The 25,065-nt window shown below is 46.9% G+C and overlaps 1 protein-coding gene across 4 annotated transcripts; it reads right to left on the reverse strand.

The window, feature by feature from the left end:
* Positions 1-654: 654 nt before the first annotated feature.
* On the reverse strand, positions 655-19,730 carry LOC100092556 (glutathione S-transferase 3-like). Of its 4 annotated transcripts, none has more exons than XM_029071447.2 (8): positions 17,947-18,096; positions 16,757-16,905; positions 15,700-15,804; positions 14,513-14,564; positions 13,281-13,410; positions 7,290-7,431; positions 2,737-2,868; positions 655-894 (listed from the first exon to the last, which is right to left on the reverse strand). In XM_029071447.2, the coding sequence occupies exons 3-8, from the start codon at positions 15,784-15,786 to the stop codon at positions 772-774; spliced, it is 666 nt and encodes a 221-aa protein (XP_028927280.1). In that variant the 5' UTR covers positions 15,787-15,804; positions 16,757-16,905; positions 17,947-18,096; the 3' UTR covers positions 655-771. The 4 variants fall into 4 exon arrangements, with proteins under 4 accessions (XP_028927280.1, XP_028927281.1, XP_028927283.1 ...); XM_029071448.2 differs by having other exon boundaries at positions 16,721-16,905; XM_029071450.1 differs by lacking the exons at positions 16,757-16,905; positions 17,947-18,096 and adding an exon at positions 19,635-19,730.
* Between the last annotated feature and the right edge of the window lie 5,335 nt (positions 19,731-25,065).

Genomic DNA, 25,065 nt, shown 5'->3' on the forward strand with positions numbered 1-25,065 from the left:
CCCTTGATGCTGCTGCCGGAGACAGAATCTTGGACGGGATGGATTATTGGTTTAACCCAGCCACAGCATATTTTCCCAAATTATGTTTTTATGAGGATTTGGGAAGACATAGGAGAAAAGGGATGTCAGGGAAAATAATAATAATGATCACAATAATGACAATGTGTTAAGCGCTTACTATGTGTCAAGCATTGTTCTAAGCGCTGGGGTAGATACAAGCTAATCAGGTTGGACACAGTCTTGTCCCACATGGGGTTTACAGCCTTAATCCCCATTTTATAGATAAGGGAACTGAGGCACAGAGAAGTTAAGTGACTTGCCCAAGGTCACAAAGCAGACCAGAGGTGGAGGAGGGGTCAGAACCCAGGTCCTTCTGACTCCCAGCCCCGTGGTCTCTCCATTAGGCCATGCTGCTTCTCAATCCCAAATAAAACAATGTTCCTGGTGCCATTCTGAGAGAGGGCATCATTTCTGGAAACTGGAATGTTGTATGTGCAAGGTCTTATTATCAGGTGATAACAGGGGGATGGGTTGAAGTAAGGGAGATAATAGGGAGATGATTCCCTGCTGAGATTAGGAGAAAAATGTCAGATTTGGTCTGTCTTCATTAAAAGAGATACCTAACAGATTACAGAATCACCTGCCCTACACTTCTACAATTCAATTAGTGTATGTTTATCATATCAATTAGTGTATGTTTATCATATCAATTAGTGTACGTTTATCAACAAAATGAATTTTCTCTCTTTCACCTAATAGTGTACTTATTTACTATTTTGAGAAGATAGATAAAACTGTTTCCACATAGTTGTTATCAGGTATAGGCTTCTTCTTGCTGCCAGGAGCCAGAAATTTCTTAATTGTAGGGATATTGCTTATTCTTGCTTTAAACCCCTGAAAGAGAAGAGCAAAGAGTGCAGAGAAAACACAGTCAAAAAAGATGGCTTCTAAACTTGGATCTGTGACCTTTGGGCATTTGATTTTCGCTCCACCCCCAACCCTACAGCACTTATGTGCTCTCATAATATCCCGTCTGGATTATTGTGTCAGCTCTCTCTCTGACCTCCCTTCCTCCTGTCTCTCCCCACTCCGGTGTATTCTTCATTCCGCTGCCCGGATCATCTTGCTGCAGAAAAGCTCTGGGCATGTCACTCCCCTCCTTAAAAACCTTCAGTGGTTGCCCATCAACCTCCACACGAAACAGAAACTTCTCACTCTTGGCTTCAAAGCTCTCCATCACCTTGCCCCCTCCTACCTCACCTCCCTTCTCTCTTTTTCCTGCCCACCCCGCAAGCTCCGCTCCTCTGCTGCTCACCTCTTCACCATCCTCCGTTCAAACCTATCCAGCCGTCGACCTCTGGCCCACGTCCTCCCGCTGTCCCGGAATGCCCTCCCTCCTCACCTCCACTAAACTAACTCTCTTCCCCTCTTCAAAGCCCTACTGAGAGCTCACCTCCTCCAAGAGGCCTTCCCAGACTGAGCTTCCCCTTTTCCCTCTGCTCCCTCTCTGCTCCCCCTCCGCTCTCTGCTCCCTCTCCCTTCCCCCCTTCACCTCCCCTCAGCTAAGCCCCCTTTCCCTCTGCTCCTCCCCCTCTCCCTTCCCCTCCCCACTGTGCTCATTTGTATATATTTTTATTGCCCTATTTATTTTGTTAATGAAGTGTACATCCCCTTGATTCTATTTATTGTGATTATGTTGTCTTGTTTTTGTCCGTCTGTCTCCCCCGATTAGACTGTAAACCCGTCACTGGGCAGGGATTGTCTCTATCTGTTGCCGAACTGTATATTCCAAGCGTTTAGTGCAGTGGTCTGCACATAGTAAGTGCTCAATAAATACTATTGAATGAATGAATTATGTACATATCTTGAAAGTATGTATTATAAATTATTTTATTTATGTTAATGTCGGTCTCCCTTCATTACGGTCAGGGAATGTGTCGGCTAATTCTGCCGTACTGAACTCACCCAAGTGCTTAGCACATGGTAAGCATTCACTAAATACCAGTGATTGACTGATGAGTTATGAGGTCAATCTGGGTCAGCCTGCCTGACAAGGGATTATATTTGAGACATTTTCCTAAGGAGCACATGGCTAATTTGAAGATACGGCCTCCTGGAGAGAAATATACGGCTGTTCAGGGGAATCGATCCATTCAAGATCACAGGCGATCCCATGAAGAGAAGCTGAGAAGACAGTGAGCCAATTGCCTTGGCCTCACTTTACTATTATAAGTATTATTATCAATAACAATAACAATAATGGTATTTGTTAAGCACTTACTATGTGCCAGATACTGTACCAAGCACTGGGGTGGATACAAGCAGATCGTGTTGGACACAACCCTGTCCCACGAGGGGCTCACAGCCTTTAGCCCCATTTTACAGATGAGGTAACTGAGGCCCAGAGAAGTGAAGTGACTTGCCCAAGGTCACACAGCAGAAAAGCAGCAGAACTGGGATTAGAACCCATGACCTTCTGACTCCCAGGGCCGGGCTCTATCCACTATGCCACGCTGCTTCTGGCCTTGTGGAAACACAATGAGGTTAAAAAGAAATTCAATCAAATCATCTTACAACTGGAATCCAGGAAAGCTTCCCTTAAAGCCAGCGTATGTTTTCATTTTCCCAATGACATTCCAAAAAAATTAATTAATGCCAAAGGGGGACCTGAGTCAGCAGACATTTTGGGAAAGCTTGGGTCAAAGTCATACGTTTCCCTTGTGATTTGTTCTTTACCTGGAGCAGAGGAAATTCAGTCAGTGCATTGGGTACTTTCTCCTCCACCAATAAAATGGCTTCAAGTAGTTGCACATCTGCCAAACTCAACCGGTTACCCACGAGAAAGTCTTGTCCATGGTCCTTTAAAACCTGTACAAGGTAAAAGTTCGATAGGTCACCATGCAGGAAGTGCACAGTACATCCAATTGATCAACTGATGCCTTTCCATTCATTCATTCATTCAATAATATTTATTGAGCACTTACTATGTGCAGAGCACTGTACTAAACACTTGGAATGTACAATTCGGCAACAGATAGAGACAATCCCTGCCCAATGAGGGGCTCACAGTCTAATCGGGGGAGACAGACAGCAGAACAAAACAGAACAAAATGAAAACAAGACAACATTATCACGATAAATAGAATCAAGGGGATATACACCTCATTAACAAATAAATAGGGTAATAAATAATATATACAAATGAGCACAGTGCTGAGGGGAGGGGAGGGGAAGGGGGAGGAGCAAAGGGTGAGGTGGGGAGGGGAGGGGAGGGGGAGCAGAGGGCAAGGGGGCTCAGCTGAGGGGAGGGGAAGGGGAAAGGTGGAAGAGCAGAGGGTGGAGGGGAAGCAGAGGGAAAAGGGGGAGCTCAGGCTAGGAAGACCTCTTGGAGGAAGTGAGCTCTCAGTAGGGCTTTGAAGAGGGGAAGGGAGTGAGTTTGGCATCGGTGAGGAGGGAGGGCATTCCAGGACAGGGGGAGGACGTGGGCCCAGGGGTCAACGGCAGGATAGGTGTGAATGGGGGACAGTGAGGAGGTGAGCGGCAGAGGAGCGGAGTGTACAGGGTGGGCAGTAGAAAGACAGAAGGGATATACACACTATTAATAAGTAGAATAATAAATATGCACATATATATACACAAGTGCTGTGGGGCAGGGAAGGGGGTAAGACAAATGACAGAGCTGGGATTAGAACCTTCAAAAGCTGAATCCACATAGGGCAGATGATATCAAGGGGCAAGTTTCACTTTGGACTTGAATCTGCACACCTAACCATTGGTGTCAAGCTAAGGAAGCAGTCAAGTCTTCAAAACCACCTCTCAGTCATTCCAAATTCAAGATGGCGCAAATGACAGGGGGCATTTCCAGCTGTCTCTCACAGTCCTCAGGTCTGGTCCCTCGCCTCACATTTTTTCCTGAATGGACTCAGAACAGCCACTGGGGTTCAGCCAAGTGGGCAGGAAAATAGGGGTGTACGGGGGCCTAGATTAGGAGGAACCAGGTAAAACAAAATAGCTGTGTTGGGGTGTTGGGAGTTGCTAACCCCGAAGGGAACGCCCCTAGGAATTATACAACACAAGGCTGTATAATTATTCACTAAACTAAACCTTCAACTCCAAGTTGTTCTATATTTGTTCTGCACACAGCAAGTTGCTCAACAAATTCTATTGATTGATAATGCGTGGAGACTGACTAGGGAACATAGCTCAATTGCAATCCTTATCATATAAATGCAAAAGTAACATCCAGCACCTCCAGTGAAATGCTTCTTGGCTCTGCCTTGCTCTTTTGGGACAGAGCGCTAATTGTCATCAGGGTGGTTAATAAACAGGTTAATTCTGCAATGCCTAAAGAGAAGCAGTGTGGTCTAGTGGAAAGAGCACGGGTTTGGGAAACAGGGGACCTGGGTTCTAATCCCAGTTCTGCCACTTGCCTGCTGCGTGACCCCGATCAGGTCGCTTACCTTCTCTGTGCCTCAATTTCCTCATCTGTAAAATGAGAATAAAACAACCATTCTCCTTCCTCCTAAGACGGTGAACACATGTAGGGCAGTGACTGTGTCTGATCTGATTATCTTGTATCTGCCCTGGTGTTTAGGACATAGTAAGCACCTAACAGATACCACAATTATTATAAATTACTGTTCTTTTGAAACAGAGGCTGTTGATTTTGTCCCATTGCAGCTGAGGCAATAAAGACCCTGGAAGAGCACAGGAAGAGCCCAATACTCCGTGTGTCCACCCAGTAGCTGCACCAGTACGGCCAAGTGGATAGGGCCCAGGTCTGGGAATTAGAAGGACCTGGGCTCTAATCCCAGCTCCGCCACTTGTCTGCTGGTGACCTTGGGCAAGTTGCTTCACTTCTCCGTGCCTTAGTTACCTCATCTGGAAAATGGGGGTTAAGACTGGACAGGGACTGTGTCCAACCTGATTAATTTGAGTCTACCCCAGAGCTTAGAGCAGTGCTTAGGGCAGAGTAGCACTAAACAAATACCATCACCACCACCAATCAGGAGCAGAAAGCCCCAGGTTCAGAAATTGAGAGATAAAGCAAAGTACAGTCAAAAATCAGAGAACAGCAGCACTCTGCAGGAATTTAGCACCTTCAATAGTATTTACTGAGCGCTTACTATGTGCAGAGCACTGTACTAAGCGCTTGGAATGTACAATTCGGCAACAGAAAGAGACAATCTCTGCCCAGTGATGGGCTCACAGTCTAAATGGGGGAGACAGACAGCAAGCACATTTCATGTTAAAGGGGCAACTCATTCATTCAATCATATTTACTGAGTGATTACTGTGTGCAGTTCCCTCTCAGGGTCGCACCTGGAGTTTCCAGTCCTCTAACAGTCTCAACTACGAGAGTGAGAGTCAAGCAGAGGCCTACCCATTCCATCCCTAGCTTGGCCAGTGGCTAGCGAGTGGAAGGTCATCTGTTACAAGTCAAAACTCTCCTGTTCTGGGCAACAGCAGCATGGGAGAGAGTCGAGGGCAGAGACTCAAGTATATTGTGCGGAAGGAGGCAATGGTAAACCAGTTCTGGATTTTTACCAAGAAAACTCTATGCATACACGACCAGAACGATGGCATATGGAAGTGGGGTGTTCTGGGAGAGATGTGTCCATGGCATCGCTGTGGGTCGGAGACAACTCGACGGCATAAGACAAGACTGTGTGCAGAGCACACACTAAGGGAAACTACAATACAACAACAGACACATTCCCTGCCCACAAGGAGCTTACAGTCTAGGTGAGGGCGGGCCTCTTGGAGGAGATATACCTTCAAAAAGGCTTTTAAGTGGAGAATAACTGTCTGTCGGATTTGAAGAGGAAGAGCGTTCCAGGCCAGAGGCAGGACACGGGCTAGGGTCGGCGACGAGATAGGCGAGACAGAAGCACAGTGAGAGGTTAGCATTAGAGGAGCAAAGTGCGGGCTGAGTGATAAAAGGAGAGAAGTGAGGTGAGGTAGGAGGGGGCAAGGTAGTGGATTGCTTTAAAGCCAATGGCGAGGAGTTATTGTTTGATGGTTTCTGTTGTGACAGCAACTGGTTCATCCAAGGTTACTGTGCTTACATTGCATAACCTGGTTCAGGGGCTACATTATTTAAAGAAAAAAGTGGAATCAATCGATTGTACTTATTGAGTGCTTGCCGTACTAAGCACTTGGAAGAGGATAATATCAGAGCTGGTAGACACTTTCCCTGACCACAAAGAGGTGTTGATAGTCCAGAGGGGGAAATGGACATTATTATAAATAAATACATTTAGGATATGTCTGTAAGTGCTGTAGGGCTGAGGGAGGGGTGAAAAAAGGGAGCAAATCCAGTTGTAAGAGCGACGCAGAAATGCCATAAGGCCCTTGGAGCAAGGAGAAACGAATGGAAGCCAAGTGTGAGGCATTTCTACCCATTCTAGCCCCAACAAGGGAGGAAGGGAGCATTTTGGGGATTGGCCGGGGATGGACAGGCAAAAAGATCACTGAAGACAGCAAGCAAGGACACGAGGTCTTTCCAGTAAGACACTTAAAGTACCCAGGGAAAATCCCAACACAGCAGGATGAATAATAATTATGGTATTTGGTAAGCACTTACTATGTGCCAGGCACTGTATTAGGAGTGCTGGGGTGAATAAAGCAAACCGGGTTGGACAAAGTCCCTATCCCATGTAAAGCTCACAGTCTCAATCCCCATTTTACAGATGAGGTAACTGAGGCTCAGAGAAGTGAAGCGACTTGCCCAAGGTCACACAGCAGAGAAATGGCAGATCCGGGATTAGAACCCATGACCTTCGGACTCCCAGGCCCATGTTCTATCCACTAGGCCATGCTGCTTCCCTGAACACATTTGTTGAACATGTACCAGAAAAGGTTTTCTCTTAAATTTCCCATTTTTCTCATGTTAAAATTATAATTCTTAAATCCCGAGAAATCTTTTGGGCTCTGGGACCCAGGATCAGAACCAATTGCAAGAGTGAAAATAAACCTGGTCTTCCATAAATCATGTTGTTAAGTCCCTGAGGGAAGGAACTGTGTCTTTTACTCCTGCTGAATGCTCCCAAGTGCCTAGTACAGTGCTCCAGACAGAATAAGCATTCAGAAAATACCACTGTTGACGAGAAGGTTGCTTCACACCGAACCATATGGTATACTCCACCCTGCACAAACTGGTATTTTTTCATCTTGCCTCAGACTTGAGATTCTTCCTTTAAGAATTAGTCACTCTGTGACTTGGTATATTCCAGATGCTCTCCACTGTAGATCTGTCCCCTCTATCGACTCAGTTTCTTGTCACTGACCTTTTCAAATACTGGGAAATATCGGGTGGTGGCTCTCTGAGCAATTAAAGCCACTCTGTCTCCTTTTTCTTCTGGCTTTAAGAAGGGATACACGATGATCAACTCCATCAGATCCATTATACCGCCCACATACATGTCAATCCTAAAAAGAGAGATTGGTTCAGGTAAGTTTAGCTTCCAGTTCTTTAGCTTTTCAACTAAGGATTTGGAGTGGCGTTGGGTTTTATTATGGTCGTAACGGTAACAAAACTACAAACGGTCCTCCAGACTGTAAGCTCGTTGTGAGCAGGGAGAATGTCTACCAACTCTGTTATACTGCATTCTCCCAAGCACTAAGTACTTCGCTAATGATAATAACGGTGGCATTTAAGTGTTTATTATGTGCCAGGCACTGTACTAAGTGCTGGGGTGAATACAAGCAAAGCAGGTTGGATGCAGTCCCTGTCCCACGTGGTGCTCATAGATTCAATCCCCATTTTACAGATGAGGGAACTGAGGCACAGAGAAGTGAAGGAGCTTGTTCAAGGTCACACAGCGTTCATTTATTCAACTGCATTTACTGAGCACTTACTGTGTACACAGCACTGTACTAAGCACTTGGAAAGTATAATTATACATTCCAAGCGCTTAGTACAGTGCTCTGCACATAGCAAGTGCTCAATAAATACTATTGAATGAATGAATGAATGAATAGTTCAGCAACAAATAGAGACAATCTCTACCTGACAATGGGCTCACCGTCTAGAAGGGGGGAGATAGACAACAAAGCAAAACAAAGCACATAGGTATCAATAGCATAAATAAAAATAAATAGAATTATATATATTAATTAATTCATTCAATAGCATTTATTGAGCACTTACTATGTGCAGAGCACTGTACTAAGCGCTTGGAATGGACAATTCGTTACCCTATTTATTTTGTTAATGAATTGTACATCGCCTTGATTCTATTTAGTTGCCATTGTTTTTATGAGATGTTCTTCCCCTTGACGCTGTTTATTGCCATTGTTCTTGTCTGTCCGTCTCCCCCGATTAGACTGTAAGCCCGTCAAACGGCAGGGACTATATCTGTTGCCGACTTGTTCATCCCAAGCGCTTAGTACAGTGCTCTGCACATAGTAAGCGCTCAATAAATACTATTGAATGAATGAATGAATACAATTCGGCAACAGATTGAGACAATCCCTGCCCAATGACAGGCTCACAGTCTAATCGGGGGAGACAGATAGCAGAACAAAACAGAAGAAAATGAAAACAAGACAACATTATCACGATAAATAGAATCAAGGGGATGTACACCTCATTAACAAATAAATAGGGTAATAAATAATATATACAAATGAGCACAGTGCTGAGGGGAGGGGAAGGGGGAGGAGCAGAGGGTGAGGTGGGGAGGGGAGGGGGAGCAGAGGGCAAGGGGGCTCAGCTGAGGCGGAGGGGGAGCAGAAGGAAAAGGGGAGCTCAGTCTGGGAAGGCCTCCTGGAGGAGGTGAGCTCTCATTAGGGTTTTGAAGAGGGGAAGAGAGTCAGTTTGGCAGAGGTGAGGAGGGAGGGCGTTCCAGGACCGCGGGAGGACGTGGGCCAGGGGTCGACGGCGGGATAGGCGTGAACGGGGGACAGTGAAGAGGTGAGTGGCAGAGGAGCAGAGTGTATGGGGTGGGCAGTAGAAAGACAGAAGGGATATACACATCATTAATAAAATAAGTAGAATAATATATATATATATACACAAGTGCTGTGGGGTGGGGATGGGGGTAAGACAAATGGCAGAGCTGGGATTAGAACCTATGACCCTCTGACTCCCAGGCCCGTGCTCTATCCACTACATCATGCTACAGTGCTCAATAAATTTGGATTGATCGATGGAAAAATGCAATAGGCCGTAAGCTCCCTTTCGGTTAGGGACTGCGTCTACCACCTCTAATGTATCATTCTTTCCTGAGCATTTAGTACAGTGCTCTGCACACAGTAAGCACTCAATAAACTCCATTAATTGATGGACTGATTGGGAGGAAATGTGTTATATGAATTCAAAATACAGGGGCTATTTTTTTTAAAAATGGCATTTGTTAAAGCACTCACTATATCACAGCTACTGTTAATGCTCTAAATTGGTCCCATGAAAACAGAGTGTTAAGTGAAAGAACTCTCAACAAAGTATAGTTCCCCATGAGAAATTATGTCAAGTGAATTGATGCATTTCCGAGATAAAACACACTAAAACAATGTAAATACAAATTTTTAAATGCTATAAAATCAATACAGTTCCATAATCGAAAGAGCAGTGTCAATAGGTACCAATAACATTTTTATCAACTATATTTATATGAGTAAATGTCAAGTGTCAAGTTTCATCTTTCAAACTGCTGGACAAGCGGTGTGGTCTAGTGGAAGAGCAGGGACCTGGGAGTCAGAGGACCTGGACTCTAATCCAGACTTCACCATTTGTCTGCTGTGTGACCTTGGTAAATCCCTTAACTTCTCTGAGCTCAGTCGCCTCACCTATAAAATGGGGATTTAATACCTGTCACCCCTCCTACTTAGACTGTGAGTCCCAGTGAGCAGGTATTGAAGCCAACCTGATTTTCTACCCCAGCATTTAGTATTGTGCTTGGCACAAAGTAAATGCCTAACAATACCACACTAATAATAATGGTAATTATTATTATTACATCCTAGAGTGCAAAAAATCACCTTATGCTAAACAGTCAGGGAAAGAACATGAAGAGAAGTGCATAAACAGTATAAGAGGGAATCCTTATATTTTAAAAATTCATTGAGGCTCATGACTCTGTACAAGCTCCTAAGGTCGTGGACCTCAGCGGTCTACGGCAAGTATCTTAGAAACTGGAATGATATGATCAACAGTTCTGCTTTATGCGACGTCCCAAAGCTAAACCTGCATAGCCTCTGAAACAGGTTATGAGGCTTGCTGTTCTTCGGCCCATGATTTCCTCTCTCTATTCCAACCTCATTCCTGGTCTCATCTGGTTTCTTTATTACCAAGTTGTCGCAAGGGCACCAAATAATAATTAACTCTAGAACCGCTAGTAGACTTTGCACAGTGAGGGCACAAGGCATGCTACTGACACACTAATTACATTCCAAGCGCTTAGTACAGTGCTCTGCACCTAGTAAGCGCTCAATAAATACTATTGAATGAACTAAAGTTTCCAAGACACTCATTATGGAACTAGAATAAGCTTATGGAAACGCTAAATAGGTAGTATTTTTTATTATATTTGTTAAGCGCTTATTATGGCCAGGCACTGTTCTAATCACTGAGGTAGTTACAAGCTAATCAGGTTGGACACAGTCCCTGTCCCCCATGGGGCTCACGGTCTTAATCCCCATTTTACAGATGAGGTAACTGAGGCACAGAGAAGTTAAGTGATTTGCCCAAGGGTCGCACAGCAGACGGGTGACTGAGCCAGGATTGGAACCCAGGTCCTTCTGACTCCCAGACCCGTGATCTATCCCCTAGGCCACACTGCTTCTCTAGTATTCATTGAAACTGGCTATTAACTAGATTCAATGAAAGAATGCACATTATTCAGCTTCTGGATTCAAATCTTAATTACCTAGTAGTTTACAACTTGTACGCCTCCAAAACTCTTCTACTTCCCAAAACGCCATGGTCTGTGTGGAAGAATTAACTTCCTTTCCAGCCAAGTTTCATATGTGCATCTGCCTTGACAGTCTACTTTTCCTCACTTCTCCCAATACAACTCAGCCGGCACACTTTGTTCCTCTAACACCAACCTACTCAAACTGTCCCTCGCTTGCACTCTCCCTCCTGCTTGGAACTTTCTTCTCCTTCATATCCAACAGACCTCCACTCTCTCCTTCTTCAAATTCCTACTCAAAACATATCTCCTTGAGGAAGCCTTCCTCCTAATTAAGCTCTCATTCCCCAACCCTATATTCCCTCCCTACTGCCTCACACACGCACTTAGTCCCAACCCCTAAGCACTCACCCGCACCGAATCAATGGAATTTATTGAGCACTCGCTGTGTGCAGAGCCCTGTACTAAGCACTTGGGAGAGCACTATAACAGAGTAGGTAGACATTTTCCCTGCCCAAAACAAGCTTTAAGTCTAGAACGCACTTGGGAGAGTACACTATAACAGAGTAGGTAGACATTTTCCCTGCCCAAAACAAGCTTTAAGTCTAGAATTTAGCTCTATAGGCGTTCTGTCGATTGCTTCCTTTACCTGTAATTTACTTTTAATGTATATCTCCCCCACTATGCTGCAAGCTCCTTTTAGGGTGGGAATTGTGTCTACCAATTCTATTGTACTCTCCCAAGCATTTAGTACAGTACTCAGCACAAAGTAAGCACTCGATAAACTGTTCAGCAACATGAAAAGAGGGCAGAAGAGTGAGATTCAACAACACAGCAGGAGGGGAGAGTGGTATTCACACAGCCACCAAATTGGCCCACAATGGCCCACCCCATCCACCTTTCCAGGATGTTAGGAAGGAATTATCTTATAATAATAATTATGGCATTTGCTAAGCGCTTACTCTTTCCTGTACTAACCGCTGAGGTAGATATAAGTTAATTAGGTTGGATGCACACTCCCTGTCCTACATGGGACTCACAGTCTTATTGGGGAGCACAATTTAATCACTGTTTTACAGATGAGGTAACTGAGGTCCAGAAAAGTGAAATGACTTGCCCAAGGTCCAGAGCAGAAAAGTGGCACAGATAGGATTAGAACCCAGGTCCTCTGACTCCCAGGCCTGTGCTCGATCCACTAAGTCACGGTGCCTGGGCCGAAAAGGGTGAAAAGCTCCCGGCCACTGGTGGAGAATGAGGAAGACAAGTTTAGGCTTTCTGGAATGAGCTGAGTAGGGAGCAGCAATCCTGATCCCTGTTCCAGGAGACTAGCCAGACTCATTACCTGTGGTAAATTGTTTCTCTCTTTCTCCAAGGTATATTTGGGATTGTGCGGTAACTTGCTTATAAATACCAACCTAAATTCAGGTTTTAAGGGATCTCTCAAGCAGTTACCTACCACGTGTCCTGCTGATCAGATTAACTATAGGTGGGTAGTCTGTTCAGCAGGGCTCAAAACCTTCACGACCTGTGGAGTTATTCTGAAATCCTCTCCTCAATATTCTACTTAAACCCATTTGCGTTCAGTTAAATCCCGCTCGGGTGCAGCTTAACCATGGCCACTAGGGAGGTAGGCAGACTTATAAATGAATTAATTCCTAGCTCTTCTCCTTCCTTCGATCCTCAAACGTACAGCAAGGCTGCTGGGACTGGTCTTGGTTTATGCTACTGTATCCAAATTCAGTACAGGGAGAAAAACCTCTTCTTCCTCATGTCCTAAAGAGAGTTCCTTCAGTAAGACTGCCATGGGTTGTGGAGGAGAAGCAGAAAGGTGAGAGCGGCCACACATCCAGGAAAGGGTGGTAGACTCTTTAAGACTACAGTTAAACAGAGGGTGAGGAGAAAGGTGTGTTTGTGAGGAGTTACAAAATGGGCAGGGAGTTCATTCATTGAGTGCCTACTGTATGGAGTAGAAGCAACTAGCACTTTCTTATTCCTCCCCTTTTTTCTTCTTTTCTTTTGCCTCCTCTTCCCCTTACTTTTTTAATGATATCTTTTAAGTGTTTGCTAAGCGCCTGGTGCTGTACTAAGTGCTGGGGGTAGATACCAGCTAATCAGGTTGGATGTAGTCTCTGTCCCACAAGTCCCTGTCTTCAGCCCCATTTGACAGATGAGGTCACTGAGGCACAGAGAAGTTAAATGACTTGCCAAAGGTCACACAGCAGGTCAAGTGGTGGAGATGGGAACCCAGCTCCTTCTGACTCCCAGGCCCGAAGGCCCCGTACGCCCCACTGCTTCCTAAGAGCACCTTGCTGTTTATTATTAGACTTAATTCTTGTATGAGTCCCTTAATAGCACCACCCCCGTTTCAAGGTTATAAAATAATGTCAGAGAGTGGGAGGCGGTGATGGCCAACGCTGATGGTACCATAATCTCTCCTGTAGGTCCTTTCCATAGAGATTGTATTTCCCAGCAATGTACTGAAGAATGGCTCTTGTCTGAACCATCTTCACCCCATCCATCTCTACCATAGGTACTTGCTGGAACAGCAGAGAGCCTGTGGAGGGAAACAGTACTTTAGAAATGAAGACAGCCACTCTGCCCCAACAACTGTTCCCCCAACCCCCATCCCGTGACCTTTACAGTGTTCCTAAGAGCACCTAAATTTGATCTTGCCAATAATAATAACTGTAGGGTTTGTTAGTGGATTAGGAAGCACTTGAGATCAGGATGCAATGAGATATTGCCTTATTGAAGGCACGTCTCCTCCAAGAGGCCTTCCCTGACTCAAGCCCTCCTTTCCTCTTCTCCCACTCCCTTCTGCGTCACCCTGACTTGCTCCCGTTATCCAACCCCCCTCCCAGCCCCACAGCATTTATGTACATATCTGTCATTAATTTATTTATATTTTCCGTCTCTCCCTCTAGACTGTGAGCTAGTTATGGGTAGGGAATGTGTCTGTTTATTGTTATATTGTTCTCTCCCAAGCATTTAGTACAGTGCTTTGCACAAAGTAAGTGCTCAATAAATACGAATGAACGAAAGAATGAATTCCTATGTACCAAGAACTGTAGTAGATACAAGATAATCATGTCACACAGTGCCTGCCCTACACAGGGTTCACAGGCTACAAAGGAGGGAGAACAGGTATTAAATCCCCTTCGACCTATGGGGAAACTGAGCCACCGAGAAGTTAAGGGATTTGCCCACGGTCACACAGCTGGCAAGTGGTTTAGTGGGTAGAGCACGGGTCTGGGCTGCCACATGTCTGCTGTGTGACCCTGGGCAAGTCATTTAACTTCTCTGTGCCTCAGTTACCTCATCTATAAAATGGGGATAAGAAGGTAAGCCCCATGTGGGACGGGGACTCTCCTACCTGATCAACTTGTTTCCTCCCCAGCGCTCAGAATAGTGCTTGGCACACAGTTAGCATTTAAATATTATTATTATTATTATTATTATTATTAGGTGACAGAACTGGGATTTAGACTAGGTCGGCTGACTCCCAGGACTGTGCTCTTTGCACCGGGCCAAGCTCCTTCTCGTTGCTTCAGTAATTGCTTCCGAATCCCTCCCTGTAGTTGGCGGAATAGAGTAGGGTGACCTTGGTTCTAATCTTAGTTAAATGGAAACAATTTCCAGGGCATTTTTCTACATACCTTGTTTTAATTTATCAAGTTGTCCTTTCGTTTCCAAAAATTCTTCATCAAACTAAGCCAAAGCAAACAAGACAAATAAACTGGAGAGAGCACCAAAACTCAAAGTTCAGAAGAGAAACAAAGTTAAATCTCTTGAATCTACAAAAATCAGAGCAAAAGCAACATTCTGTTCTGAATAATTCTAGAAAAGAGTTCTATTTACTAAAATTGCACCAGTTCTGCTGCTAGGGGAGCTGGTAGGGGCACTGTCAGCATCCTGCCATTACTCATTGCTTTCCTTATTAAGAATTAGTAGAATGTGTCTGATGTTATACTGTACTCTCCCAAGAGCATAGTAAAGTGTTTTGCACACAGTAAGTGCTCAATAAATACGATCAATAAATACATAAATAATAGTCCGCTTGACTGTAACCTCATTGTGGGCTGGGAACGTGTCTCTCATATTAGTATAGTGTACTCTCCCAAGTGCTTAGCACAGTACTGGGCACACAGTGATACAACTGATTGATTGATTACTAAGCGCTTTCTGTGTGCAGAGCACTGTATTAAGTACTAGGAAAGGATGAGCACGTGGGAATTAGACACCACCCCTGGCCCTCAGGGGACTCACAATGTAAAAATAAAAAGCAGGGGAGACATGGAGAGGGAGAAGAATTAGAGGAGATGAAAAACAAGAAGAAATAGAAGAAACATACCCAAACCCCAGTCAGGTTTCACAATGTCCCTTCTCTCCCCTAGCCAGGCCAGAAAACACTACAGCTACCGTTGTTCCCCTCAAAACAAGGCTCGACATTTTCTGCCTGGACCTCTGAACCACCAAAGAAAATACTCTGCTCCCCATTTACCCTATCTCCAACCCCAGCACCTTCCCTGAGTTTCGAAAGCCTGGAAAAAAACCTACTTCAGCAGAAGAGAAATGAGAAGATGAGGACTTGCAAACAGGTCCTCAAGAGGTAAAGAGGTTCCAAAACAAAAATATTAGAGTCTTCTACAGCTTTAGGCAGAGTACCTGGAAAGTTCTTAAAGACCATAAATTCCAAATCTGCTACAGACTGAAGACTCCTCTAGACCGGAGGGTAGACAAACAAAAATCTATGGACATCATTTGCCAGAAGCTTCCACCTTGAAACGTTTTTTTCCCCCAAAATGAGTAACACGGGAAAGTTTTCCCCCTGACAAGCACCAACCTCTACACCGGCCGCAGCCAGGAGCCAGCGAATCGATTCCATTCGGCCTCTGCCATTGGTATAGTGGAGTTTGGGTTTCCCAGACATTTCTGTGGCCCTGGTTTTCTGAAAAGGAAATGTTTACATTTTGAGCAGATACATCCTAAGCGAACCGGCTTTATCAATTAATCTGCGTAACAAGTTCATGCTTTATTGTCCCCATATCTTCTTCATCACCAGTATTTATTGAGCCCCTTACTGAGACTATAGAAGCATTGGGTCCCGCGTCTTGAAGGTTTGTAATCTACTAGGGAAGGCACATAGACACAATAGGAATAAGACTGAACAGATATATTCAACTTGCCAAGAAGTAATAATAATAATGTTGGTATTTGTTAAGTGCTTACTATGTGCAGAGCACTGTCCTAAGCGCTGGGGTAGATACAGGGGAATCAGGTTGCCCCACGTGAAGCTCACAGTTAATTCCCATTTTACAGATGAGGTAACTGAGGCAGAGAGAAGTTAAGTGACTCGCCCACAGTCACACAGCTGACAAGCGGCAGAGCCGGGTAAGCAAAAATGGGTCCATGGAATAAAGAAATTGATACCCGTGTGACAGCAAAGGGTGACCGATGACATGCCTTGAGCTGAGGAAGCAATCAGGGGAGAGAAGGAGGAGAAGGGATTTGGGGGTGGCTTTGAAGGTTATAGGGGAGAAGGCCACGGTTTGGAAGATTTAAGAGGGGGCAGGGGGATTCCTCGGGTGAAGAAAGTCATGAGTCTCTGCCCAGAATAAGTGCTCAATAAATACTATTGGTTGGGCCAGAAATGAGGGGATTGAAAACGAGGCCCAATTAGTAGATTAGTTTGGGAGAAGCGGAGAGTAGACTGTAAACTTGATGTGGGCAAGGAACGCGTCTACTGATTCTGCTAGATTGCACTCTCCCAAGAGTGATGGGAGATGCTCAACAAGTATTAATTGATTGAGAAGGAGAGTTTGGTCAAGATCGATCAAAAGAAAGGAAAGGAAAATCCCTCCCACCTCAAATCTCCTTTCAGACCCCGGCCACCGTCTTACAGGTTGCAGCCCGTCCCCGGTGTCCAGTGCCCACGTCGGAGCCGGGAGCGACGTCCGGTGTGGCGCTGCGGCCGAGGGTACGGAGACAGCGCCGGCGCCCGGAAAGACTCACGGAATCAAGGTGAGTCCAGGGAGTCACCCCCGGGAACCTCAAGCAGCGGGGGGAAGAGCAAAAGCGACCTGGTTAATGATTGCCACCGTGAGCTCGTTGTGGGCCGGGAATGCATCTACCAACTCTGTTGTATCGTACTCTCCCGGGCGCTCAGTACAGTGCTCCGCACGCAGTCAGAACTCAATAAATACCAAGCAATAGTACGTATTGAGCGTAGTGTGCACATCACTGTAAAAAGCACGTGGGAGAGTACAATCCAATAGAGTTGGTAGATACATTCCCTGAACACAAGGAGCTTATTCACAACTAAATTAAAACTCCCAATAACTGCAGAATTTCCAAAATTAGCTATCGCATTTTAACTAACGAGCTCACAGCCAAAATACATTTTGGGTTTATCTTCAGTCACCTGTGTTTCGATTTGGTTTTTTTAATCGCTATTAACTGTACTATCACCTGAATATATGACATGAGAAGCAAATTTAGGGTCAATCTTAAGAACCTCAAAAGTATGATTCAAGGCAAAACATGCACATTCTTTAATGGCCACGGTAGGTTTTGAAAATAAATCAAGCCCAGAGGCAGCAGCGACGTAATCTTTGAAAAATCATCCAGCCAGGAAGAGGATAACTAATCAAAGCACCCCACAGGAAGACCTTCCACCGACTGTAACAGTGCTTGGCACACAGTAAGCGCTTAACAAATACCATCATCATTATTATCATTAATAAAAATAAGCTCTTGAGTTTGGTAGGGAAATAAATTACGCATAGGAGGAAGAAACAGAGTACACGTTTCTATTCATTGCTATTGTTTTTGTCTGTCTCCCCCGATTAGACTGTAAACCCATCAATGGGCAGGGACTGTATCTGTTGCCGATTTGTACATTCCAAGTGCTTAGTACAGTGCTCTGCACTTAGTAAGCACTCAATAAATACTATTGAATGAATGAATATATGCACGTGAAGGGTAAGTGGGGCTGCCAAAGTACTTAAGTGCTTAGGGAACCAAGTCCTGAAATGGTGGTTGGGAGAGGGGAGATTACAAATCAGGGAAAGCCTCCCGGAGATGTGCTTACCAAAGGACTTCGAAGATGGAGAAATTAGTGGAAGGGAAGGAGAAGGGTGTTCCCAGAAGGAGGGAGAGCGTGAACAAGAGGCCTGTAGAGGAAGGCCCAGAGGTCACCTTGAGAGGAATGAATTGATTGATTGGCTGCCACCAACGTCAAGTCTCTCTTCCCCTCCAGCTCAAACCTTGGGTGTCTGCCGTGTGTCTTCCCACCCTCCTGGGGCTGCAGGCTCCTAGGTTGCCAAGGGAGGAGGAGGCAGTGGGGAGGGAATAATAATATTCATTCATTGGTTCAATCGTATTTATTGAGCGCTTACTGTGTGCAGAGCACTGTCTTAAGCACTTGGGAGAGTACAGTACAGCATTATGGCACTTGTTACGCACTTATTGCGTGCCAAAGCACTGTTTTAAGCTCTAGAGTAGATACAAGGTAATCAGGTTGGACACATTCCCTGTCCCATATGGGGGCTCTTGGTCTCAATCCCCATTTTCTAGATGAGGTCACTGAAGCCCAGGGAAGTGAAGCGACTTTCCCAAGGTCACGCAGAGCAGACAGGTGGTGGAGGCAGGATTAGAATCCATGACTTTCTGACTCCCAGGCCTGCGGTCTACACTGGAGGGAGAGGCTGCAGTGACCTGTAGAGACCTGGGACGGGTCTTGCCTGTCCTGGCTCCGTCCTGCCCTGTTCCTGCCAGGGGAGGTTCCTGTAGCGCCCCACAGCAAGGGGGCTTGAGACCCTCCGCCCAGGCCCCTGGAGGAAGTGGTTCACGTGGCACAATGGAGATGGCTAAAATGAGCACCCAGGGAGGGAGGGAGGGTGAGGAGGAGGGAGGGAAGAGGGCAGGGGAAGAAGGAAAGGAGGGGAAAAGAGGGGAGAGAAAGGAGGGGGAGGAGGGAGGGGGAAGGAGAATAGGGAGGAGAGGGAGGTGAGAGGGGAGGGGGAGAAGGAAAGGAGGGGAAAAGGGGGGAGAAGGAAGGCAAGAGGGAGGGGAGACTAGGGAGCAGAGAGAGGGAGGGAAGAGGGGAGGGGGAGAAGGAAAGGAAGGGGAAAGGGGGGAGAAGGAAGGGAAGAGGGAGGAGAGACTAGGGGGGAGAGGGAGGGAAGTGGAGAGGGAGGAAAGAGGGGAGGGAGGGAGGGAGAGAAAGAAAGGAGGGGGGAAAGGGGGAAGAAGGGAGGGAAGAGGGAGGGGAGGGAGGAAAGGGAGAGAAAGAAAGGAGGGGGGAAAGGGGGAAGAAGGGAGGGAAGAGGGAGGGGAGGGAGGAAAGGGAGAGAAAGAAAGGAGGGGGGAAAGGGGGAAGAAGGGAGGGAAGAAGGAGGGGAGGGAGGGAAGGGAGAGAAAGAAAGGAGTGGGAAGAGGGGGAGAAAGGAAGGAAGAGGGAGGAGAGGGAGGGAAGAGGGGAGGGAGGGAAGGAGAGGAGGGGGGAAGGGGAGAGAAGGAAGGGGGGAATAGGGAGGAGGGAGGGAGGGAGGGAGGGAAGAGGGGGAAGGAGGAAGGAAGGGGAGACGGGAGGAGGGGGGAGTATGGAGGGGAAAGGAAGGGAGGAGGAAAGAAGGATGAAGGGAGGGAGTGAAGGAGAAGAGAAGGAAGGGGGGAGGGAGGTAGAAGGAGGGGGAAGGAATGGGGGGGGGGGGGGGCGGAGAGAGCCCTGCCTAGCCCAGCCCCCAGCCCCCAGTCAGTCCGGGGGGGCTCACCCACAGGAGTCTCACTCGGTTGCACCGCAGAGAGGTTGGAGGAGGAAGCCCTCGCTGGCCGCCGCCCAAACCACAGAGACAGAGAGAGAGAGAGAGAGAGAGACAGAGCCAGGGAGAGGCGGAGACAAGGCAAGCCCTGCCCGGAGGGGCGGCCGCTCCGCAACCCACCAATCGCCATCCTCCCATCCGGCCTCATCTGCATAGAGCCCCGCAAGGCACGTCGGGGGGGGTCGGGCGCGCCCCCCGCCCGCCGCCGCCCCCGGCTTGGGAAGCCCGGGGCCGACTGGGCGGCGGGACCCCGGCTTGGGAAGCCCCGGGCCGGGTGGGCGGCGGGGTCCCGCCTGGGACCCCTTCGGAGGCGCCCGAGCGGCGACGACCGTAAGCGGAAAGCGAGGCGGGCGCTGGAGCTTTATATAGCCGCCCGCGCGCAGCGGAGTTTCGGATGTGAGGGCGATCTGGCTGCGACATCTGTCACCCCATTGATCGCCAGGGTTGATTCGGCTGATCTGGCTGGCTAGGCGGGTGTCCCCTTCCTCCCTCACCGCTCCATGTGCGTCCCTCCCGAAGCTGCGCGCTCGGTCGAAGAGGACGACCCGCTAGAGGAGTACCGTTCTTCGGTCAAGGGTATACGAGTAGCTGCGCTCCCCTGCTAGAACCTCCAAACAAGCTCAAGGTCCATTTGTAGGAGAACGTAGGGTAGTCAAGCTTCCAAGACTCCAGACACATCCAAATGAGGCGCTGCACGTGGCAGTCTGCCTTTCTTTTCCTCCTCATTAAATCACTTTCTTCTCCTTCTCTATATTAGGCGCTTACTATCTGCCAGGCACTCTTGATACAAGGTCAGCTGGGGCTCCCTTTTACAGAGGAGGGAACTGAGGCCCAGGGAAGGGACTGGCCCAAAGTCACGCAGCTGACGAGCCACAGAAGGTCCGTTTCTTTTCCACCCTGTCATCCCCCTGTCATTAAATCACTTTATTCTCATTCTCTATATTATGCCTATTGTCTAATAGGCGCTTACGATTATCTGCCAAGCACTGCGGATACAAGGTCATCTGGGGCTCACTGTCTTCATCCCCCTTATACAGAGGAGGGAACTGTGGCCCAGAGAAGGGAAGGGACTGGCCCAAAGTCACACAGCTGACAAGTGGCAGGAGCTCCATTTGTAGGAGAACGTAGGGTAGTCAAGCTTCCACGACTCCAGACACATCCAAATGAGGTGCTGCGTGTGGCTAAATCTTTAATTAAATCATACTATTATATAAAATACAATATAAATTACATAATATTAAATTAGATTAAATATTATATTAACTCATGTTGTATTATGCAGATAATATATGCATGTTTATTGTTATATATTATGTATGTGTTTATTTGTACTTAAATAAACATTATGTATTTATTAAATACTAATAATGATGGTGTTTGTTAAGCACTTACAATGTGCCAAGCACTGTTCTAAGTGCTGGGGTAGATACAAGGTCATCAGGTTGTCCCACCTGGGGTTCACAGTCTTCATCCTACTTTTACAGATGAGGGAACTGAGGCACAGAGAAATGAGAGAAATTGCCCAAAGCTGCCACACAGCTGACAAGTGGGGAAGCCGGGATTAGAAACCCATGACCTCTGACTCCCAAACCCGGGTTCTTTCCACTTCTTTCCACTAAGCCACGCTGCTTCTCATATATTGTAGTTATATAGATTATAGTATAGATTATAATATAGATTACATTATAATATAGATTGTAATTATATTATATAATTATAATAGTAGTTATAATAGTAGTTTCCGATGTGAGAAGCAGCATGGTGTAATGGGTAGAACAGGGGCCTGGAAGCCAGAGGTTGTGAGTTTCTAATCCCGGCTCTGCCACTTGTCTTGCTGTGTGGCCTTGGGCAAGTTGCTTTACTTCTCTGGGGCCTCAGTTACCTCATCTGAATTGGAAATTGAAACTGGAAATCGAATTGGGGATTGGAATTGGGAGGGACTGTGTCCATCTCGATTTGCTGGTATCCACCCCAGTGCCTGGCACATAGTAAGCATTTAACAAATACCATCATTATTTTTGAGACCGTGAGCCCGTTGTTGGTCAGGGATTCTCTTCATCTGTCGTCGAATTGTATATTCCAAGCGCTTAGTACAGTGCTCTGCACATAGTAAGCGCTCAATAAATACGACTGACTGAATGAATAAGTCTGGGAAGGCCTCTCCCGGGGATGCTGCCACTGGATTGATTTTTGCTGCTGGCCTCAAATCACTCAGTCAATCAATTAATCAATTGTATTGATTGAGTGCTTAAGTGTGCAAGTACTTAGTGCTTGGGAGAGTAGAATTTAAGACTGTTGGTTCATTCATTCAATCGTATTTATTGAGCGCTTACCGTGTGCAGAGCACTGTACAAAGTGCTTGGAAAGTACAATTCATTCATTCATTCATTCAGTAGTATTTATTGAGCGCTTACTATGTGCTCTCTCACTGTACTAAGCACTTGGAATGTACAATTCAGCAACAGGTAGAGACAATCCCTACCCAACAATGGGCTCAAAGTCTAGATGGGGGAGGCAGACAACAAAACAAAACAAGTAGGCAGGCATTAATAGCATGAGAATAGATAAACAGAATTGCTTTCTTTCATTCAATAGTATTTATTGAGCGCTTACTATGTGCAGAGCACTGTACTAAGCGCTTGGGATGAACAAGTCGGCAACAGATAGAGACGGTCCCTGCCGTTTGACGGGCTTACAGTCTAATCGGGGGAGACGGACAGACGAGAACGATGGCACTAAACAGCGTCAAGGGGAAGAACATCTCGTAAAAACAATGGCAACTAAATAGAATCAAGGCGATGTACAATTCATTAACAAAATAAATAGGGTAACGAAAATATATACAGTTGAGCGGACGAGTACAGTGCTGTGGGGAGGGGAAGGGAGAGGTGGAGGAGCAGAGGGAAAAGGGGAAAATGAGGCTTTAGCTGCGGAGAGGTAAAGGGGGGATGGCAGAGGGAGTAGAGGGAGAAGAGGAGCTCAGTCTGGGAAGGCCTCTTGGAGGAGGTGATTTTTAAGTAGGGTTTTGAAGAGGGAAAGAGAATCAGTTTGGCAGAGGTGAGGAGGGAGGGCGTTCCAGGACCGCGGGAGGACGTGACCCGGGGGTCGACGGCGGGATGGGCGAGACCGAGGGACGGTGAGGAGGTGGGCGGCGGAGGAGCGGAGCGTGCGGGGTGGGCGGTAGAGAGAAGGGAGGAGAGGTAGGAAGGGGCAAGGTGATGTCAAAGCCTAGAGTGAGGAGTTTTTGTTTGGAGCGGAGGTCGATAGGCAACCACTGGAGTTGTTTAAGAAGGGGAGTGACATGCCCAGATCGTTTCTGCAGGAAGATGAGCCGGGCAGCGGAGTGAAGAATAGACCGGAGCGGGGCGAGAGAGGAGGAAGGGAGGTCAGAGAGAAGGCTGACACAGTAGTCTAGCCGGGATATAACGAGAGCCCGTAACAATAAGGTAGCCGTTTGGGTGGAGAGGAAAGGGCGGATCTTGGCGATATCGTAGAGGTGAAACCGGCAGGTCTCGGTAACGGATAGGATGTGTGGGGTGAACGAGAGGGACGAGTCAAGGATGACACCGAGATTGCGGGCCTGAGAGACGGGAAGGATGGTCGTGCCATCCACGGTGATAGAGAAGTCTGGGAGAGGACCGGGTTTGGGAGGGAAGATGAGGAGCTCAGTCTTGCTCATGTTGAGTTTTAGGTGGCGGGCCGACATCCAGGTGGAGACGTCCTGGAGGCGGGAGGAGATGCGAGCCTGAAGGGAGGGGGAGAGGACAGGGGCGGAGATGTAGATCTGCGTGTCATCTGCGTAGAGATGGTAGTCAAAGCCGTGAGAGCGGATGAGTTCACCGAGGGAGTGAGTGTAAATGGAGAACAGAAGAGGGCCAAGAACTGACCCTTGAGGAACTCCAACAGTTAAAGGATGGGAGGGGGAGGAGGCTCCAGCGAAGGAGACCGAGAATGATCGGCCAGAGAGGTAAGAGGAGAACCAGGAGAGGACAGAGTCCGTGAAGCCAAGGTGAGATAAGGTATGGAGGAGGAGGGGATGGTCGCCAGTGTCAAAGGCAGCAGAGAGGTCAAGGAGGATCAGAATGGAGTAGGAGCCATTGGATTTGGCAAGAAGGAGGTCACGGGTGACCTTAGAGAGAGCAGTCTCGGTAGAGCGGAGGGGACGGAAGCCAGATCGGAGGGGGTCTAGGAGAGAATGGGAGTTAAGGAATTCTAAGCATCGATTGTAGACGACTCGTTCTAGGATTTTGGAAAGGAAGGGTAGTAGGGAGATAGGACGATAACTGGAGGGGGAAGTGGGGTCAAGAGCGGGTTTTTTTTAGGATGGGGGAGACGTAGGCATGTTTGAAGGCAGAGGGGAAGGAGCCCTTGGAGATTGAGTGGTTAAAAATAGAAGTTAAGGAAGGTAGGAGGGCAGGGGTGATGGTTTTAAGAAGGTGAGAGCACTAGGGGTTTACAGTATAAAGGGGGAGACGGACATTCAAAGAAATCACAGATATGATCATAAGGGCTGAGGGTCGGGTGAGTAAAAGTTACAGAGCCAAGTGCAAGGGTGACACAGAAGGGAGAGGGAGTAGGAGAAATGAGGGCTTAGTCAGGGAAGACTTCATGCAATCGTATTTATTGAGCGCTTACGGTGCGCAGATCACTGTACTAAGCGCTTAGAAAGTACAATCTGGCAATAGAGACAATCCCTGCCCACACCGTGTTTACAGTCTAGAAATTTACTGAGTGCTTACTGTGTGCACAGCACTGTACTAAGTGCTTGGGATACAAGATACAAGATACAGTGCCTGGCACATAGTAAGGGCTTAACAAATACCATGATACCACGAGAAGCAGCATGGCTAGTGGAAAGAGCACGGGCTCAGGAGTCAGAAGTCATGGGTTCTAATTTCGGCTCTGCCACTTGTCTGCTTTGTGACTTTGGGCCAGTCACTTCACTTCTCTGTGCCTCAATTACCTCATCTGGAAAATGGGGATTAAGACTGTGAGCCCCACGTGGGGACAACTTGATTACCTTCTATCTACCCCAGCGCTTAGAACAGTGGTTGGCACGTAGTAAATGCTAAACAAATACCATCATTACTATCATTATTATTAATGTAACGGTAAACAGTGACACTCCCGGCCCACAACGAGCTCAACGTCTAGAGTTGGGGAGACAGACATCAATACAAATAAATAAAATGACAGATATGTAATTAAGTGCTTTGGGGCTGGGAGGGGGGAACAGCAAAAGAAGCAACTCAGGCTGATGCAGAAGAGAGTGGGAGAATAATAATAACAATGGTATTTGTTAAGCTCTTACTATGTGTGTATATCTTGATGGTATTGACGCCTGACTACTTGTTTTGTTTTGTTGTCTGTCTCCCCCGTTTAGACTG

This window comes from Ornithorhynchus anatinus, chromosome 1 (genome assembly GCF_004115215.2).
Source record: "Ornithorhynchus anatinus isolate Pmale09 chromosome 1, mOrnAna1.pri.v4, whole genome shotgun sequence".
Taxonomy (NCBI): domain Eukaryota; kingdom Metazoa; phylum Chordata; class Mammalia; order Monotremata; family Ornithorhynchidae; genus Ornithorhynchus; species Ornithorhynchus anatinus.

Excerpts from the sequence above, each read along its gene's own strand:
- LOC100092556 (XM_029071450.1), bottom strand. The coding sequence starts at position 15,786 with ATGTCTGGGAAACCCAAACTCCACTATACCAATGGCAGAGGCCGAATG. Across the intron at positions 13,411-14,512 it reads ACTTGATAAATTAAAACAAG|GCTCTCTGCTGTTCCAGCAA; the intron begins GTATGTAGAAAA and ends TTCCCTCCACAG. Across the intron at positions 2,869-7,289 it reads ATTTCCCAGTATTTGAAAAG|GTTTTAAAGGACCATGGACA; the intron begins GTCAGTGACAAG and ends TACCTTGTACAG.